This window comes from Lathyrus oleraceus, chromosome 5 (assembly GCF_024323335.1).
Source record: "Lathyrus oleraceus cultivar Zhongwan6 chromosome 5, CAAS_Psat_ZW6_1.0, whole genome shotgun sequence".
Lineage (NCBI taxonomy): Eukaryota > Viridiplantae > Streptophyta > Magnoliopsida > Fabales > Fabaceae > Lathyrus > Lathyrus oleraceus.
In genome coordinates, this window is record NC_066583.1 from 525,320,033 (window position 1) to 525,340,380 (window position 20,348).

General features: G+C 32.5%; 2 protein-coding genes across 2 annotated transcripts; both read right to left on the reverse strand.

Moving 5' to 3' along the window:
• Positions 1-9,625: 9,625 nt before the first annotated feature.
• On the reverse strand, positions 9,626-11,227 carry LOC127081800 (uncharacterized). The gene is made up of 4 exons (XM_051022022.1): positions 10,539-11,227; positions 10,263-10,389; positions 9,882-10,160; positions 9,626-9,775 (listed from the first exon to the last, which is right to left on the reverse strand). The coding sequence occupies exons 1-4, from the start codon at positions 11,225-11,227 to the stop codon at positions 9,626-9,628; spliced, it is 1,245 nt and encodes a 414-aa protein (XP_050877979.1).
• Positions 11,228-13,400: 2,173 nt separating this feature from the next.
• On the reverse strand, positions 13,401-15,080 carry LOC127081801 (uncharacterized). Its single transcript, XM_051022023.1, has one exon. The coding sequence runs from the start codon at positions 15,078-15,080 to the stop codon at positions 13,401-13,403; it is 1,680 nt and encodes a 559-aa protein (XP_050877980.1).
• Between the last annotated feature and the right edge of the window lie 5,268 nt (positions 15,081-20,348).

Below are 20,348 nucleotides of genomic sequence, written 5' to 3' on the forward strand. Positions count from 1 at the left end.
TTTGGATGTTTTATGTTTTATGGTTGTAACAATGTAACTCCTGGATACCTATCTTATGATGAGTGTTGGTCTTATTCTGAACTTTAGTGAGTCATCAAGGAAGTTATTCTACTAATGGAAGTCGGTAAGGTTCTAGTACCATTTTGGACAGTAGGCACTCTGAGGGTAAGTGTGTTTCTTTGAAGATTGTTAGCTAAACAGTAGTGCCTAGGAACCCCAAGTGTTCCACTATTGGAATCAGAGTATCACAATGGAAGGTGATGGATGAAAGAGCTCAATCAAGTCTATGGGGATCAGGGAGATGGTTACTTGTAAGAATGGAGGTAAGGATGGGAGTAAGACAATCTCGTGCTAATGGTTCTATCTTATTGGAGTAGTACGAGAGAAGGGAAGCAGTAGGAGTAAGGGCTTGTAGCATACCGTAACAGATCAAGTGAAGTTTATGAGACTATCAATAAATGGATTACAAAGTTGTTGCATTTGTTGAAGGAATAACAAGAGTAGAGTAGTCAATATTGTGTGTGGTTAAGGAATCAATAAATTTTCTTATGAAGAATTAATGAGTATTGATTAACCAAGTCCAGATAAGATGTCGTAATTATATTTTGTGTAACTTAGTACAAGGAAGGGAAGTCGTGGTTTCCGGGAAAAAGTGACCCACTGAGGTTGAGCGGTATATAAGAGGAATTAAGTGAGAGCAAGTTTAAATGTTAATCCAATATCATAATGAAATTGTGATGGGAATCAAGAAGTTTCAAGAGTTTATGAAGAAGGAAAATTGTCAGCAAGGACAAGTTAGAAGAATGAGTATGTCAGAGGTTTGGAATCGAAGAGAGGTCAAGTGTTGGTCTAAGACGTTGATACAAGGATTGTTTGTTTGTTGAGTGAAGGAAATTCGGGGGAAATTTTCAATTTAAGGGGGGGAGAATGTAATATCCCATATTCCCTTAAATGCTCAATTAGTTGTTAGTTGAGATCAATTGAATTTCTGTGTACTATATCTTTTGTTAGTTGTAACAATTGGAGCTCCTATGTGCTTTAAATGCTGTCAATTGGGACCAATAGAGTAACCAGTGAACTCTAAAGAGATTAATTATTAATAAAAGGGACAGACCAATATTCATAAGTACAAGAAAGGACATTTTGGTAAAATTAGTGATTGGTCAATTGGTACTGGAAGATAAAATATCAATTGAGATATTTTATGACTACTTGATATTATATATATATTATATATATAATTGTGTGGTGTAGAAAGAAAGAGAAAGGAAAAGAGATAAGAATAGAAGAAGAGAGAATGAGAGTTATCAGAAAGGGAAAAGAGATAAGAATAGAAGAAGAGAGAATGAGTGGTATAACTCCGTTTTGCACACGGACGGATGCGTTAGAAAGATAACGTAAAGGACTATTATTATTGTTCCATGTTATAAAATATTGTGTGATTTATAAATGCCATGAATTTTATCATGAGGAAAATTAAATATTGTTGTCATGTGGAAGGTGAAATAACATGATTAAAAACCTTACCAAAGATGAGTGAGGAAACCTAGGAGAATAACTTGATTAATAACTTAGAAATATGATCTAGGTTATGGAACATGTGAGATATATGTATGAGAATACGGTATTCATTCGTACGACGCTTATGTGAGGTCGTGGACGGATTGTTGCCATGATTGAGAATGAGACGCATTGTATGGAACATGCCATGTTATTATTTGTGTATCATGGTAAATAAAGTCACCTATGATTATGGAACATGCCATGTTATTATTTGTGTATCATGGTGAATGAAGTCACCTATGATTGATGAATTTGTCATGGTTCGTGGAACCGATGATTGTGGAACTGATCATGTATTCAGAATATGTGTTTTATGTGGTGGTACACATCTCTATTGGTATGCTTAGATGAGTAAGCATTGGGATGTGGGACCAATGATTCGAGCCTCAATTGGGTTTGAGCCCCAACCATGGAGGACATGGGGGAAAGGTGGACACTTATGTGGGTTAGAGTCCCATACGGTGAAAGATACCCTAGGTGGGTTAGAGTCTCATACGGGTGACGGTCGCTTGAACTGGGGATTAAGCCTCATAGAGGACCCGATATCCACCGTGAAAGTCGAATCATACGAGCATGCATGAGTCGGGCTTGGCTTAGACGTAAGTCCGTTCGGGAATTGATGCGTCGTGATCTGAATAATGGTCGTGGTTGAGTTATGAGAACTCAGATGCATGTTGCCATACAATTGCGAGATAGTTTCCCCATCGCTCAATTCTTCGTTCCCTTGTTGACTTGAGTTGGGTATGAGTTGAATATTGATTAGAAAACCCTGTAGAGCCGAGTGGACCCATAGGATAGGAGAACTCACTGAGATTATTATCTCATCCCATTATTGTTGTTATTTTTCAGGTATTCTTTACAGGTTTGATCTAGGAGCAACTGTTATGGATGTTTCAAGGGTTGCTGTTCATTATGATCTTCCGCTGTGGAGTTGTGTGCAATGAAGATATTGCACAGAGTTCTTAGATTTCATTTTTTTGGCATTATTGTATAACATGTTCCATTGATGATTTTAGTTTGGACATGTATATATATTTTGATGCCATTAGGCACTTATGTTGTGACAGTACCAAAATTTAACACTTGCATGATATTATTCTAGATATATATTATACGGGTTGTTACAAATATCATTTTTCATAATGAAGAATGAGTGAAAGTGGTTTCATGTCTCATAAAGGGTAGGAATATGTTCCTTCCTAACAATTAATCGTTTAGTTGATTACTTTTTTGAATAAAAATTATTTATTTCTAAAATGTTGCTTTGTTAGAAATAATTACATTTATGTGCAACGGTGAATTGATTATTTATTTTTTACCGTGGAATAAAAAAGATTTCAGTATTTGAACTAACTAAGTTTTAATTATAATTAAGAAATTCATGAGTTATTTTTTTTTAAATTTAATTAAAATTTAAATGTATAGTGTGGATGAATGTAAAAATATACACAAATTAATTGATATTAAGTATAAAACTATAAGATTTTCATGGCAATCAATTACAAGGAGGAAGAAACAAAATAAATGGTTAATGTTGTTATCCTGGGAGAAGAATATAATTATAATAAGAAGAAAGAATTTAAGAATATAGTGAGAGAATTCCGATGAAAATTTAAAGTGACAAAATTAAACTAGTGTAAACGTGTAAGATGTGGAATAAGAATACTTTAGTGTGTCCACTGGGATAAAAAGAAAATATAATGATATTATTAAAGGAGAATTTGGTTTTCTTATGGGGGATTAAACCCCAACAATATTCTAGTCGATTCCCTAAATTTTAAAGTGTTCATTTTATTAATAAAGTTATTTATTTTGAAAAGGGACAAATCAGGTTTGAGTCATTTACTTCTCGATCTGCACTCAAATGCTCCATCACATAGCTATGGACCCTATGATCGATGTGCTTATTATTTTGAAATTAATGTTTTGCATATTGTTTGTGGTGTATGTTTTTCATATTTTACACAGGTATTTTATGTTCTTCCTAGATATCGATTGAAGCCTATATATTCATTACCATATGTCACACCATGAACACATCTTCAACTACCTTTGGAATTTTAATTGGGTTAAAACAAAAATGGTCAGAGATACGAGAGTTATTGAATATGTTGGTTATCATGCATACACATTTTGATTTTAAGTTATTGGTTAAAGTTTATTATTCTTATTTTTCATGTTCATTAAATTTTTACAGGACTCTTGGTATATTGAATTTGTCTCCTACTCATAATTCATTCTTAAAACCAGAAAAAGAAAACATTGCTTAGAAAGAAAGGGCGATTGAAAAAGGCTTAATGTATCTTAAAAGAAAATAATGTTTAACTAATTAGTTTGACAACTTGGAACAAATGCAGACAAAATGATTGAAAAGAGATTATCAATTTTGTACGAAAAAAAGTTATTTTGAAATAATTAGGCATTTAAGTGCTTACTTTATTTAAATAAATGATAATTATTTATATAAGGTTAACTTATTTAAAATTAATTACAATTAATTTAGTAACTAACTATTAATAGATAATTCAATACAAATACCAATTTCTTATAAAATTATTGTCCCCTAGAGCCTACACTAACCCTATCTCGCAACTACCTTTAAATTTTCTATTGAGGATAAAATTAAAGTGGAAGGGGATAACAAATTTATGGAAGATGTGACAAATACGCATCAAACTTTGTATTCAAAGTATTTGGTTCGACATTCATATATTGAAATACATGTTCATCACATTTTATACGACTCTTTACTTACAATATTTGTCTCATACTCGCAAAATCATGGAAAGAAGGTGAAATATCATTTTTCATAATGAAGAATGAGTGAAAGTGGTTTCATGTCTCATATAGGAAAGGAATATGTTCCTTCCTAAAAATATATTTATTTAGTTGATTATTTTTTGATTAAAAATTATTTATTTCTAAAAGGTTACTTTGTTAGAACTAATTACATTTATGTGCAACGGTGAATTCATTATTTATTTTTTATCGTGGGATAAAAAAGATTTTAGTATTTGAACTAACTAAGTTTTTATTATAATTAAAAAATTCATAAGTTATTTTATTAAATTTAAATAAAATTTAAATGTATAGTAAGGATAAATGTAAAAATATACACAAATTAATTGATATTAAGTATAAAACTATAAGATTTTCATGGGAGTCAATTGCAAGTAGGAAGAAACAAAATAAATGGTTAATGTTGTTATCCTGGGAGAAGAATATAATTATAATAAGAAGAACGAATTTAAGAATATAGTGAGAGAATTCCAATGAAAATTTAAAGTGACAAAATTAAACTAGTGTAAACGTGTAAGATGTGGAATAAGAATACTTTAGTGTGTCTACGGGGATAAAAAGAAAATATAACGATATTGTTAAAGGAGAATTTGGTTTTCTTATGGGGAATTAAACCCCAACAATATTCTAGTCGATTCCCTAAATTTTAAAGTGTTCATTTTATTAATAAAAATTATTTATTTCTAAAAGGCACAAATCAGGTTTTAGTCAATTACTTCTTGATCTGCTCTCAAATTCTCCATCACATAGCTATGGACCCTATGATCGGTGTGCTTATTATTTTGAAATTAATGTTTTGCACATTGTTTGTGGTGTATGTTTTTCATATTTTACACAGGTATTTTAAGTTCTACCTAGAGATCGATTGAAGCCTCAATATTCGTTACCACATGTCACACCATGAATATGTTGCTTATCATGCATACACATTTTGATTTTAAGTCATTGGTTAAAGTTTATTATACTTATTTTTCATGTTCATTAAATTTTTACAGGACTCTTGGTATATTGAATTTGTCTCCTACTCATAATTCATTCTAAGAACCAGAAAAAGAAACATTGCTTAAAAAGAAAGGACGATTGAAAAAGGGTTAATGTATCTTAAAAGATAATAATGTTTAACTAATTAGTTTGACAACTTGGAACAAATGCAGACAAAATAATTGAAAAGAGATTATCAATTTTGTACTAAAAGAAGTTATTTGGAAATAATTAGGCATTTAAGTGCTTACTTTATTTAAATAAATGTTAATTATTTATATAAGGTTAACTTCTTTAAAATTATTTATAATTAATTTAGTAACTAACTACTAATAGATAATTCAATACAAATACCAATTCCTTATAAAATTATTATCCCCTAAAGCCTACACTAACCCTATCTCGTAACTAGGTAAAATTATTGAATATGTTGGTTATCATGCATACACATTTTGATTTTAAGTCATTGGTTAAAGTTTATTATACTTATTTTTCATGTTCATTAAATTTTTACAGGACTCTTGAAATATTGAATTTGTCTCCTACTCACAATTCATTCTTAGAAACAGAAAAAGAAAACATTGCTTAGAAAGAAAGGACGATTGAAAAAGGGTTAATGTATCTTTAAAGAAAATAATGTTTAACTAATTAGTTTGACAACTTGGATCAAATGTTGACAAAATGATTGAAAAGAGATTATCAATTTTGTACTAAAAAAAGTTATTTGGAAATAATTAGGCATTTAAGTGCTTACTTTATTTAAATAAATGTTAATTATTTATATATAGGTTAACTTCTTTAAAATTAATTACAATTAATTTAGTAACTAACTACTAATAGATAATTAAATACAAATACCAATTTCTAATAAAATTATTGTCCCCTAGAGCCTACACTAACCCTATCTCGCAACTACCTTTGAATTTCCTATTGAGGATAAAATTAAAGTGGAAGGGGATAACAAATTTATGGAAGATGTGACAAATACGCATCAAACTTTCTATTCAAAGTGTTTGGTTCAACATTCATATATTGAAATACATGTTCATCACATTTTATACGACTCTTTACTTACAATAATTTTCTCATACTCGCAAATTCATGGAAAGAAGCTGAAATATCATTTTTCATAATGAAGAATAAGTGAAAGTGGTTTCATGTCTCATATAGGGTAGGAATATGTTCCTTCCTAACAATTAATCATTTAGTTGATTTATTTATGAATAAAAAATATTTATTTCTAAAAGGTTACTTTGTTAGAAATAATTAAATTTATGTGCAACGGTGAATTCATTATTTATTTTGTATCGTGGGATAAAAAAGATTTCAGTATTTGAACTAACTAAGTTTTTATTATAATTAAAAAATTCATAAGTTATTTTATTAAATTTAAATAAAATTTAAAGTGACAAAATTAAACTAGGTAAACGTGTAAGATGTGGAATAAGAATACTTTAGTGTTTACATGGGTATAAAAAGAAAATATAATTATATTATTAAAGGAGAATTTTGTTTTCTTATGGGGGCTTAAACCCCAACAATATTCTAAAAGGGACAAATCAGGTTTGAGTCAATTACTTCTTGATCTGCTCTCAAATGCTCCATCACATAGCTATGGACCCTATGATCGGTATGCTTATTATTTTGAAATTAGTGTTTTGCATATTGTTTGTGGTGTATGGTTTTCATATTTTACACAGGTATTTTAAGTTCTTCCTAGAGATCGATTGAAGACTATATATTCATTACCACATGTCACACCATGAACACATCTTCAACTACCTTTGGAATTTTAATTGGGTTAAAACAAAAATGGTCAGAGATACGAGAGTTACACTACTAGAAAAACAGTTATTAGCGTCGGCGACTTTCAGACGCTAAAGGTGAAAAAACAGACACTAATATGTGGTTAGCTTCGGTTTAGCGTCGGTGTCGGGCCTTGAATAAAAGTTGCGAAGCTACTGTGTAACGTCGGCTAAAGATACACCGAGGCTACGTAGCCTCGGTGAAACGGAGGCTAACGCGGACACTAATGGGACCGACGCTATATTGTTTCAAAACCATGAAAAGTCAATATTATGTTTAGCGTTGGCCTGTCCGACTCTAAAGTCAACAAAAAAAGTCAACATTTTTTGTATGCATCGATCGACTGGCATTGAGGTCAATTTATAAAACTCAAGAAAAAAACAGATAGCGTCCGTGTCACCGACCCTAAAGTCAACATAGAAAAGTCTATAATAATATTTAGCCTTGCATACACCGACTCTAAAGTCAACAAAAAAGGACAATAAAGATGTTTAGAGTCGGGTTGCAACATGACAACCTCACTCGAACAAATTTTTTCAATCCACTCCATCAACCGAACAATATCATATTTATGGTAAAACATTTGGAAACAATTTTAAACATTCGTGAAAGAAACTACAAAAGTTCTACCCACATTAACTTTCAAAAAACATACACAAAAAGTAATCACATCCGAGATTAATTCGTTCTACTAAAAGTACAAGATCAATCTTCATCTAATGATTGATCATCCAAATCGTCATCATAATGATGAGAATGTGATACAAAAGTTGAAGTGTCAAATTTCTTCATCATAAATTCCTTCCAAGCATTCATCTCCCTCTCCATCCTTTGTGCAGTCTCGGTAGCAGCTTTTGCACCCTCGGTAGCAGCTCGCATTGCTTCGTTAGCCTCTTGTAATTGGGTCGTTGCAGCCTCGACAATTTGTTCAGCTCTAATTCTAGCTGCTCTTTCAGCTTCTAATGACATCCCAAACATAGAGTGTTGAGGAGTTTGAGATTGTTGGGTAAAACTTTTTGATCCACGTTTTAGATTAATAGCTAAATCTGCAGCGCCATAAACCCGACCACGGTTACGGCCCCCAGCAGCCTCTGTCCATAGCTGATTTACACGCTCTCCATCTAACACTTGAATAACCTCTCCATTCCCTTCTTCAGTTGGCTGAAGTTCTGCATCAAACTTCTCTTTAAAAGTCTTCTGCATAATAGAAAAAGTAAGGAATACTTAACAGCAAGATAACACAAGCAATTGTATCATTCTTATACAGCTATGCCAATGAAACTCAAAATGGTTATGCCAATGACTCACTCACTCATAGGGTGGTTTGATTTATTCACATGTAAACAAAGGTACAAATTTGATATCTATCTAAGAAAAGAATCAATAATAATTATAGTATTTGTGCGCTGTCTCATGCATTGTCACTATAGCAATCGACACATCCACGTTGTGCTCAGAAATCTAATGGGACTGATCATTATTTTGCCTGCGTAACAGCAATCTGCAAGCATGTTGAGAGACATGAAGAATTTTAACTTAATTTGAGTTCATCAAAACAAGACATATATCTATATTTTAAATTGCCCTTAAAAGTATAAAAGTACAGTAATTATATACATTAGTTAATATATATCTATCCATATAAAAAATAATATAAAGACATGTAGTCAAGTTATAAAGTAGTAATGTACTAGAATTGATTTTATTGATTGATACTCCAATATTATTTAGTATGAGATGGAGTCAAGTTACACAAATCCATAATTTTAGTCCCTATTTTGAAAAGCAGCAACAACAAACAGTTTATGGGACTTTAAACTGTTTTTCTGTAATAATAGTTAATAAGGCTGAATCTTGGTGGAATAAGTAGCACCTGCCTTCCAACCTGCAGGTATTGTGAACCGTGATCCCACCCAATTGGACCCAACATTGCTACTCACTTGAAACCTCAATCGGATTTCATTTTCAAACTGATAGCAGGAAGTAGGAATTTCAAACTGATAGCAGGAATTTCAAACTGATAGCAGGAATTTCAAACTGATATCAAACAACACAGCAGGAATTTCATTTTCAACATAACTTTCCTTTTCAAACTGATAGCAGTCCTGACTGTAGAATTACAGCTTTCTATGGTCACTCTAAGCATGTTGATAAACATAGGACTTGTGCTATTATATCTAACTTACATTAGACTATAAAAATGGATAACTAGATCCTTTTTGGAGAGTTTAATTTGAATAAGTCTGCTTCTGAAAAACAAGGGGTAAACATATATATTTTAAAACTACTAATATGTTTAACGATACTATAATTAATATCAACCTCCAAATAAGGTGGAGTCAGAGAGCTAAAAGCTCTTGGTTGATGGAAGGAGATAGAAACTCCAAATACTTCTATCAAAAATCCAGTCAAAGAAAGAGAAGAAACTTTACGAGAACAGCGCCATAAGGAATACATAACAGCTAGATAATATGTTTCAAGCATGGATGCAAATATTGATGCAGTAAAATTTACGAGAACTTACATAAGTAGATGCAGCACGACTGTCAACCCATTCACCATTTTTCCTCTTGTGTGTTTTTAAAAATAACTCATCGGGACGCAGATCCCTTTGAAGTTCACGTGACTACAAAAATCAAATAATCCAATAATCAATACAGAATACGAGTAAAACTGTCAAGATATAAAGAATCTTCATAATAATAATAATTTGTTAGGATTTTATTACTTACAAGTTGAAGTGCAACATCAATATGAGCCTTACGGCCTGTGGTGTGGACTGCTCCGCCTCTTGCGGAAGCTCGATTGGTCTTGTTTTGAGAAGACACAGCCAAAAACTCGGTCTTTTTCCAATAAGTTTGAAGTTCAACCCAAGCATCATCACCAATCCATGAAGGTCGAGTCCCTTTTCTCCTCGCCTTCCCCAACATGTCGTTTAATCGTTTTCTTCCTTTTTTTTCAAATGCGCTATAGACAAATGCATGATCGAAAGGATCCCACGAAACCTTCTCCTAAAAATAATTAAAATCAGATAATTAATATTAATAACCAATTAGTTACTTTTTTAAATATAATTTGAACAACTTAAGTGACAAAAGTCAATAAATACTTACTCCAAACAACTTAAACCAATCAACTTTCGTATCAGGATCGAGTGCAGACCAATGATGTATAGGTTTATAAAATTGTTTGCGTATCGCATAATTAATGGCACCAGCAACTTCTTTGGTAGGAACTAGCCTACAAAATACAATAATAAAACTACTAAATTATTAAGAATCATATGGATAGTAATATTCTCAACTTTCTTAACAGGTTATATATATTTTAGACAAAATACAATAATAAAACTACTAAATTATTAAATTATGAGAATATATATGACTTACCCAGTACCAGATGGTTTTATAATAACTTTCCCATTCTCATCTATTGTTGGCACAAGAGGGGTAATAGTTTCTTGACCCACCGCCTCATCCTCATCAGCATCCACATCTTCCTCCTCTGCCAAATTTGAAGGGCTAGCCATTGTTTGAAGGTTTATACTTTGAGGGCCAGCCATTGTTTGATGGCTTAAAGTTGGAGTAGGCATAAAACTGAATTTCTCAGAGGTAGTGGCATGAACAGGTACTACAGTTGGAGCTGGTGTTGGCATCGACGATGCAGCCTGCACAGACGATGTTGCCTGAGCTGGTGTTGGCATCGACGATGTAGCCTGCACGGACGATGCTGCCTGAGCTGGTGTTGGCATCAACGATGCAGCCTGCACACACGATTTTTTAGAAGCTGATGTTGGCATTGATGATGCAACCTGCACGGACGATGCTGCCTGAGCTGGTGTTGGCATCGACGATGCAGCCTGCACAGATGATTTTTTCGAAGCTGATGTCGGCATCGACGATGCAACCTGCACGGACGGTGCTGCCTGAGCTGGTGTTGGTGCCGATGATGCATCCTGCATAGACAATATTGTTTGAGCAGGTTTCCTAACGATATGCTTCTTGTTAATTATGCGATTTCGTTCTTCTTGAAGTTTTCCTGGTGCTAATACCTTAGCTTTTCCACCTCTTTTAGTCATCTGTTGTCATAAAAATAAAAGGATTAGTCAGTCTCACACTCTTAACATTATCATAACATTATCAAATGCAGTTTCTGATAAAATTAAAAGTAAAAGAAAAGAAACAATGTTGTTTCTGATAACAAGCAGTAAACTCATGTAATCATATGGATCTATTAACAAGCTTTGTGGGATAAGAGTTAGTTTTTCTTTATTACTAGCAGCAGACCGTCGGCAGTAAAAGACTAAAAGCAATATAAAAAACAGCAAAACTAGAAAGAGAAACTAGAAAGAAAAGAAAATTTAGTTCTGCTTCACCCTTTTGTTTCTATTTGAACCCTCATTCACGTCACATCACGCTTATCTTCATCAATGCCCTCTATCTGCTTCACTAGTAGAGCAATCAAAAATCTCTTCAAACACATCTAATTGTGACATGTCACGCAAACAAGATATTGCTTCAATTTCTACATTGGGTAGCGCCGCTAACATCCCATCAGATTGATAAGGTACTTCATCCTCTATGTTGTCAATCTCTACGCGACCCCTTGGTTTTGTGGTGATTGCCGCACACCATCCATGCATATCTCTACACATTTCTGGATATGGGACATAATACACTTGTGTTGCATTTTGCGCAAGGATGAAAGGATCATAAGGACGATAACGTTTATCCATCTTAATATCCACAGTTTTATATTGTGGGTGAACCTTTGTGCCCGTATTCCTTGTTGGATCAAACCATTCACAATAAAAAACTGGAATCTTATGCTTCAGACCAAAGTAATCTAGCTCAAAGATATGTTTGATTATTCCATAAAAATCAGTATTTCCTCCTTCTGCAAGACCTTTCACGTGCACACCACAATTGCTAGTTTTTCTACCTTTGCTCCATTCTTCAGTATGAAACTTGTACCCATTGATAAAATACATGTTCCATGATATGGCCATTGATGCAGGACTGCGAGATAAGGCAATTATATCTTGGTTAGTAACTCCATTTGTCTCCTCATTTACATATTTCTTCAGCCATATGGGAAACTCTATATGTATGCGCCCAGATGAATCTTCTATATCTAGAGAGTGGTTCTCTAAGATTATGCTGAAAGAAATCACACGATTCATAAGTAAATATCTATTATGATATGCATCAATAATTTGATTGAATATATTATGATGCACACTTACTCAAGATATGGTTTAACCTCATCACAATTTATCAAGACATGCACATGTGAAGACTTCCATTCCTTATCAGATAGAAAATATTTTCGTGACTTCCCACTTGGTCGACCGCCACTTTGTAGAATGGACATTGTAGGTAGAATGTCATCATTGTCTAAATGAGGTTTGTTACTAATATTTATGGTTGGCAACAAACGGAAAGAGTTGAAATAATGAGAGCAAAAGTAATTTGTCTCGCGATGTATATAATCACTGCATATGGAACCTTCAACTCTAGCCTTATTTGTCACTGCCCTCTTTGAGACTCCCATAAATCTTCACATTCAATCATTCCACGTTTATTAATTTATGATAAACATGCAATAACTTAATAAAATCAACCACAACAATTACCTTTCGAATGGATACATCCATCGGTACTGTACTGGACCACCTAGAATTGCTTCTTTGGCAAGATGAATTGGAAGATGCTCCATTGAGTCAAAGAAACCTGGTGGAAAAATCCTTTCCAACTTGCATATGATAATTGGAATATTCTCATCCAACTTAATTAAGTCGTCCATCCTCAATGTATTGCAACAAAGATCTTTAAAGAATCGACTTAGCTCAGTTAATGGTTTCCAAACCAAATCTGGCAATGAATGGAATGCAATTGGGAGTAAACATTCCATGAAAACATGACAATCATGGCTCTTCATCCCATGCACCGTACCCTTTTCTACATTGGCACACCTACTGAGGTTTGAAGCATAGCCATCTGGCATTCTCAATTCCTTAAGCCATTTACAAACCAACTTGGCTTCAGATTTGGTTAGAGTGTAACTAGCCTTTGGTTTACCATTCTTTCCGTTTTCTAAGGGTTGGAGCTCCAAGTCCCCGCGAAAGCATAATTTAGCCAAGTCTTCTCTTGCCTTTTCATTATCCTTTGTTTTATCCTTAACATTCATGACAGTATTAAATATATTATCGAAGACGTTTTTTTCTATGTGCATCACATCGAGGTTATGCCTTAACAAGTTATCCTTCCAATATGGGAGATCCCAAAAATACTTCGCTTTTTCCAATTGTGATCCACTCCATACCCTTCGAATTCTTTCCATTTCGCCTCCCATCCAATTTCAGTAACTTTTGGAAAATTACTTATTACCGCCCATATATCTTTCCCTGTGGAAATGGGAGGTGGCTCATTGGTCACAACCCTATTTTTTAGGAAACTTCTTTTACTCCTTTTGAAGGAGTGATTAGATGGCAAGAAACGACGATGACAGTCAAACCAGGAATTCTTATGGCCACTTTTCAAGGTGAAAGCATCAGTGTGTTCCATACAATGAGGGCATGCCAATTTACCTTGTGTTTCCCATCCAGATAACATACCATAGGCTGGAAAATCATTAATTGTCCACATCAAGCAGGCTTTCATGATGAAGTTTTGTTTTGTAGATATATCATAGGTCAATATTCCATTGGACCACAATCGATGTAGATCATCAATCAATGGTTGCAAGTAGACATCTATCTTTAATTTAGGGTTTTTAGGTCCGGGTATGAGGCATGCCAAAAACAAGTATGGTTTGGTCATGCACATTTCAGGGGGGAGATTATACGGAGTAACTATTATTGGCCAACATGAGTATGGAGAAGCAGACGCTTGAATGTAAGGAGTAAAACCATCTGAACACAGACCCAACCTTACATTTCTGGGTTCCCTAGAAAAGTCGGGATATACACTATCAAAATGTTTCCATGATTTTCCATCTGACGGGTGGCGAAGGATGTTGGAACTATTTTTGTTCATGTGATGCCATCTCATTTCACTTGCCGACTCAGTTGATGCATACAATCTTTGTAATCTGGGAATGATTGGGAAGTAGAGCATTCTCTTCACTGGGATATCTTTGTACTTTCCCATGCCAGTCTTGCGAGGAATGAACCTAGGAGCATTACAAAATTTGCACTCTGATAGATTGCTATCATCCTTGTAATATAACATACAACCATTCTTACAACAATCAATCTTCTCAACCTTTAGCCCTAACTTAGATACCAACTGTGTTGCTTGGTAATAGTTCTCGGGCAAGCATTTTTGAACTGGACATACACTTTTAAGCATTTGTGCAACAAAATCTAAACCTTTTTGTGGTACATGCCAATTAGACCTAATTTCAAGAAGTTGAGTAGATATTGATAATATTGATTGGGTAGCTCCCTCATAAATGGGCTTGTTGAAAGATATCAACTTGTCATAAAATCGTTTGGCATCTTCGTTGGGAAACTCATCCTCCGTATATTCCTCAACTTCTATGTTATCATTCACGTGAGAGAATACTCCATAAGGCCTAAAAGCATCATACACCATCTGATTCATTGCCTCAATTTGGTCATCATGATGCACATGCTCACTACTATTTGAATCATTCCTTGTATTAACATTGAGCTCTACTTCTCCATGTTGAGTCCAAATCCAATAGTCTGGTTGAAATCCATCTCGATACAAGTGAAGTCTAACATTAGTTGGTGTTCTTATCTTGAGACACTTGCAATTTATACACGGACACCTTATCCCTCCCTCAGATTTACAAATAGGTTGTTTCAAAGCCCTCTTTACGAAGTCTTTAACCCCGCGAACATACTCTTCTTTCAATCCGTGTCTATTGGAATATACTCTATCGTACATCCAAGTACGATCCATTTTCTATAAGGCAAACAATTAACTCGTCAACCACTGGAAATTAAAACATATATTAGACAAAAATGAATGGCTGATAAGTTCCTAATGGGTATTAGGAGAAAATCAGATAACTTCCTAATGGGTATTAGGAGAGAATAGAATACATGCATTCCAAGGGATTTTTATTTTATTTTCAGTGGTTCAAAAATTAAACATGACGAACATAGCAAATTTTAATACTATTGTACAAATTTTAATACTATTGTAGCAAATTTTAAACATGACGAACATAGCAAATTTTTATTTTATTTTCAGACCTAACATGTATACAGATTTAACTACCAGGTTTTGGGGCTAAGGGCTTAATGAGTTAGAGGATCCGGGTTCAAACCTCGGTGAAGGAGAAAATACTAACCTAACTAATTACTAACATTTTCCTATCCAACAAAAAAATGATGATATAAATGAAACTAGGTCTCCCGCAGAGAGTAGATATTTCAGTCACTACAAGAGTTGAAACTTTAAAGATGAAGAATGCCAAACTATTTATAAACAAAACAGCAAAAGACAAGGTATCAAAAATTGACCTACCTCTTTTAGGTTGTGCTTCTGTCTCTTATGGCGATGACTTTTACTTCGCTCATTTTCCTTATTCTAGCAAGAAACTCAAAGGACGCGGTTAGTAGGATTTGACTGTGGTGAACGAAATAAAACAGGAACAAGCATTAAGCTACACAATTCAAATTCCTTGGAAAAAAAATTATGTGTATTAAACATAGTTTATTAGTCATAATTTTGGATGGACCAAAAAAATCCTAAAGATGTAGGATTGATATTGCCTCAAGAACTGATTCTATCTTAAAACTGTCTTTGGACTCCAAACCTGATTTTAACACTCAAATGTATTGCTCAATTCATTTTCATCGAAACATGAATCACTCTAAATTCAACTAAGGGTATGTTTGACTTCACATTTGGAACATCCAAAATTGATTTTAACATGTTCGGTTGCTCTCATGTAAAACTGATTTTTCTTTCTATAATTGATTCAACTTGAAGCAAATTGTAGCTTTTGAGTGTAAACGTGATTTTTACACAGCTCAACTCACTTTTGCAACAATTTATCTAAAACATACTGTAAATCACTTTTAGCCAGAATTACTTTTACAGAATCAATTCAATCAAAATCAATTTTCTTCACGGCAGAACCAAATACACAGACGAACTTTAAACTAAAATTGATTGATTCAAATTAGTGGAAACATACAAACATACCCGTAACCAAAACACAGAGACAAAAGGTTGAATAAACTATTTCTTCAACTGTATTCCATAGCATTTGAGAACGTATGTACATAAAAATTCATGGATAGTAAATTGAATATGGAATCAAATCATGTATATACGAAGAAATAAAAATTAAAAAGGGAATAAGCATGTAGTCCGTTATGTGAGGAATTGAATTGGAACCTGGAGTAATCAGAGAGGGGGGATGAAGAATATGAATCAGAATCGGAAGAGTAGCGATGATGCTTGCGACGTCGTTTGGTGTGGGAGTGAGACTTGGTTTTTTTTCGGATCTTAAGGGAGTCCTTGTCGCGGTCTCGGCGATTACGGTGGTGACGCCTGCGACGGTGAGAGGAAGAATCGGAAGAGAGAGAGGAAGAATCAGAAACCCTTTAACGAGGGATTTTGAATTAGGGAATTAGGGATTCTTCAATGGATTCACGGATTAGGGATTCACGAATCGGTTCACGAAATAGGGAAAAAAGGGATTCACGAATTAGCATGGAATTAGGGTTTTCGTTTTGTGAAATGAAATGGAGGGAGAGTGAAAAATGACGAGGGAAAAGGAAAGAAGGAAATAAGCTGTCGCGTAATTTTTGGTCCGAAATAGAAAATTCCATAGAGTCCGCCAAGCAGACTCTAATTAATAAATAAAATACTTAAACCTTAAATATATATATATATATATATTATAGATAAATCAATGGAAAATATATATCTTATAAGAATAGAGTCGGCTTAGCGGACTCTAATTAAATAAATACTAATTAAAAAATAATGCTACTAGATAGAGTCGGTCTCACCGACTCTAAATAAATTAATCAAACATTCTTCAAAGATAACATAACAAGTAGTGTCGGTTTTGCCGACACTGATAAAAAAAATAACTTGTCTTTAAAGATGTACCTAGATAGAGTCCGTTAGTGTAGGCTTAGCCGACACTAATAGTGTCCGTGTCGGTGGCCGACTCTAAACTAGGAGGCTAAAATGACTTATTCTAGTAGTGTTATTGAATATGTTGGTTATCATGCATACACATTTTGATTTTAAGTCATTGGTTAAAGTTTATTATACTTATTTTTCATGTTCATTAAATTTTTACAGAACTCTTGAAATATTGAATTTGTCTCCTACTCACAATTCATTCTTAGAAACAGAAAAAGAAAACATTGCTTAAAAAGAAAGGACGATTGAAAAAGGGTTAATGTATCTTTAAAGAAAATAATGTTTAACTAATTAGTTTGACAACTTGGATCAAATGTTGACAAAATGATTGAAAAGAGATTATCAATTTTGTACTAAAAAAAGTTATTTGGAAATAATTAGGCATTTAAGTGCTTACTTTATTTAAATAAATGTTAATTATTTATATATAGGTTAACTTCTTTAAAATTAATTACAATTAATTTAGTAACTAACTACTAATAGATAATTCAATACAAATACCAATTTCTAATAAAATTATTGTCCCCTAGAGCCTACACTAACCCTATCTCGCAACTACCTTTGAATTTTCTATTGAGGATAAAATTAAAGTGGAAAGGGATAACAAATTTATGGAAGATGTGACACATACGCATAAAACTTTGTATTCAATGTATTTGATTCAACATTCATATATTAAAATACATGTTCATCACATTTTATAAGACTCTTTACATACAATATTTGTCTCATACTCGCAAATTCATGTAAAGAAGCTGAATCATCATTTTTCATAATGAAAAATGAGTGAAAGTGGTTTCATGTCTCATATAGGGTAGGAATATGTTCCTTCCTAACAATTAATTATTTACTTGATTACTTTTTTGAATAAAAATTATTTATTTCTAAAAGGTTGCTTTGTTAGAAATAATTACATTTATGTGCAACGGTGAATTCATTATTTATTTTTTACCGAGGGATAAAAAAGATTTCAGTATTTGAACTAACTAAGTTTTAATTATAGTTAAGAAATTCATGAGTTATTTTTGTAAATTTAATTAAAACTTAAATGTATAGTGTGGATGAATGTAAAAATATACACAAATTAATTGATATTAAGTATAAAACTATAAGATTTTCATGGGAGTCAATTGCAAGGAGGAAGAAACAAACTAAATGGTTAATGTCGTTATCCTGGGAGAAGAATATAATTATAATAAGAAGAACGAATTTAAGAATATAGTGAGAGAATTCCAATGAAAATTTAAAGTGACAAAATTAAACTAGTGTAAACGTGTAAGATGTGGAATAAGAATACTTTAGTGTGTCTACGGGGATAAAAAGAAAATATAACGATATTGTTAAAGGAGAATTTGGTTTTCTTATGGGGGTTTCCCCAACAATATTCTAGTCGATTCCCTAAATTTTAAAGTGTTCATTTTAGTAATAAAAATTATTTATTTCTAAAAGGGACAAATCAGGTTTGAGTCAATTACTTCTTGATCTGCTCTCAAATTCTCCATCACATAGTTATGGACCCTATGATCGGTATGCTTATTATTTTGAAATTAATGTTTTGCATATTGTTTGTGGTGTATGTTTTTCATATTTTACACAGGTATTTTAAGTTCTTCCTAGAGATCGATTGAAGACTATATATTCATTACCACATGTCACACCATGAACACATCTTCAACTACCTTTGGAATTTTAATTGAGTTAAAACAAAAATGGTCAGAGATACGAGAGTTATTGAATATGTTGCTTATCATGGATACACATTTTGATTTTAAGTCATTCGTTAAAGTTTATTACACTTATTTTTCATGTTCAATAAATTATTAGAGGACTCTTGGTATATTAAATTTGTCTCCTACTCACAATTCATTCTAAGAACCAGAAGAAAAAAACATTGCTTAAAAAGAAAGGACGATTGAAAAAGGGTTAATGTATCTTAAAAGATAATAATGTTTAACTAATTAGTTTGACAACTTGGAACAAATGCAGACAAAATGATTGAAAAGAGATTATCAATCTTGTACTAAAAGAAGTTATTTGGAAATAATTAGGCATTTAAGTGCTTACTTTATTTAAATAAATGTTAATTATTTATATAAGGTTAACTTCTTTAAAATTAATTACAAATAATTTAGTAACTAACTACTAATACATAATTCAATACAAATACCAATATCTTATAAAATTATTGTCCCCTAGAGCCTACACTAACCCTATCTCGCAACTACCTTTGAATTTTCTATTGAGGATAAAATTAAAGTGGAAGGGGATAACAAATTTATGGAAGATGTGACAAATACGCATAAAACATTGTATTCAAAGTATTTGGTTTAACATTCCTATATTGAAATACATGTTCATCACATTTTATATGACTCTTTACATATAATATTTGTCTCATACTCGCAAATTCATGAAAAGAAGCAGAAATATCATTTTTCATAATGAAGAATGAGTGAAAGTGGTTTCTTGTCACATATAAGATAGGAATATGTTCCTTCCTAACAATTAATCATTTAGTTGATTACTTTTTTGAATAAAAATTATTTATTTCTAAAAGATTGCTTTGTTAGAAATAATTACATTTATGTGCAACGGTGAATTCATTATTCATTTTTTACCGTGGGATAAAAAAGATTTCAGTATTTGACATAACTAAGTTTTAATTATAATTAAAAAATTCATAAGTTATTTTATTAAATTTAAATAAAGTTTAAATGTATAGTATGGATGAATGTAAAAATATACACAAATTAATTGATATTAAGTATAAAACTATATGAATTTCTAGGGAATCAATTGCAAGGAGGAAGAAAAAAAACTAAATGGTTAATGTTGTTTTCCTGGAAGAAGAATATATTTATAATAAGAAGAACGAATTTAAGAATATAGTGATAGAATTTCAATGAAAATTTAAAGTGACAAAATTAAACTAGTGTAAACTTGTAAGATGTGGAATAAGAATACTTTAGTGTGTCCACGGGGATAAAAAGAAAATATAATGATATTATTAAAGGAGAATTTGGTTTTCTTATGTGGGATTAAACCCCAACAATATTC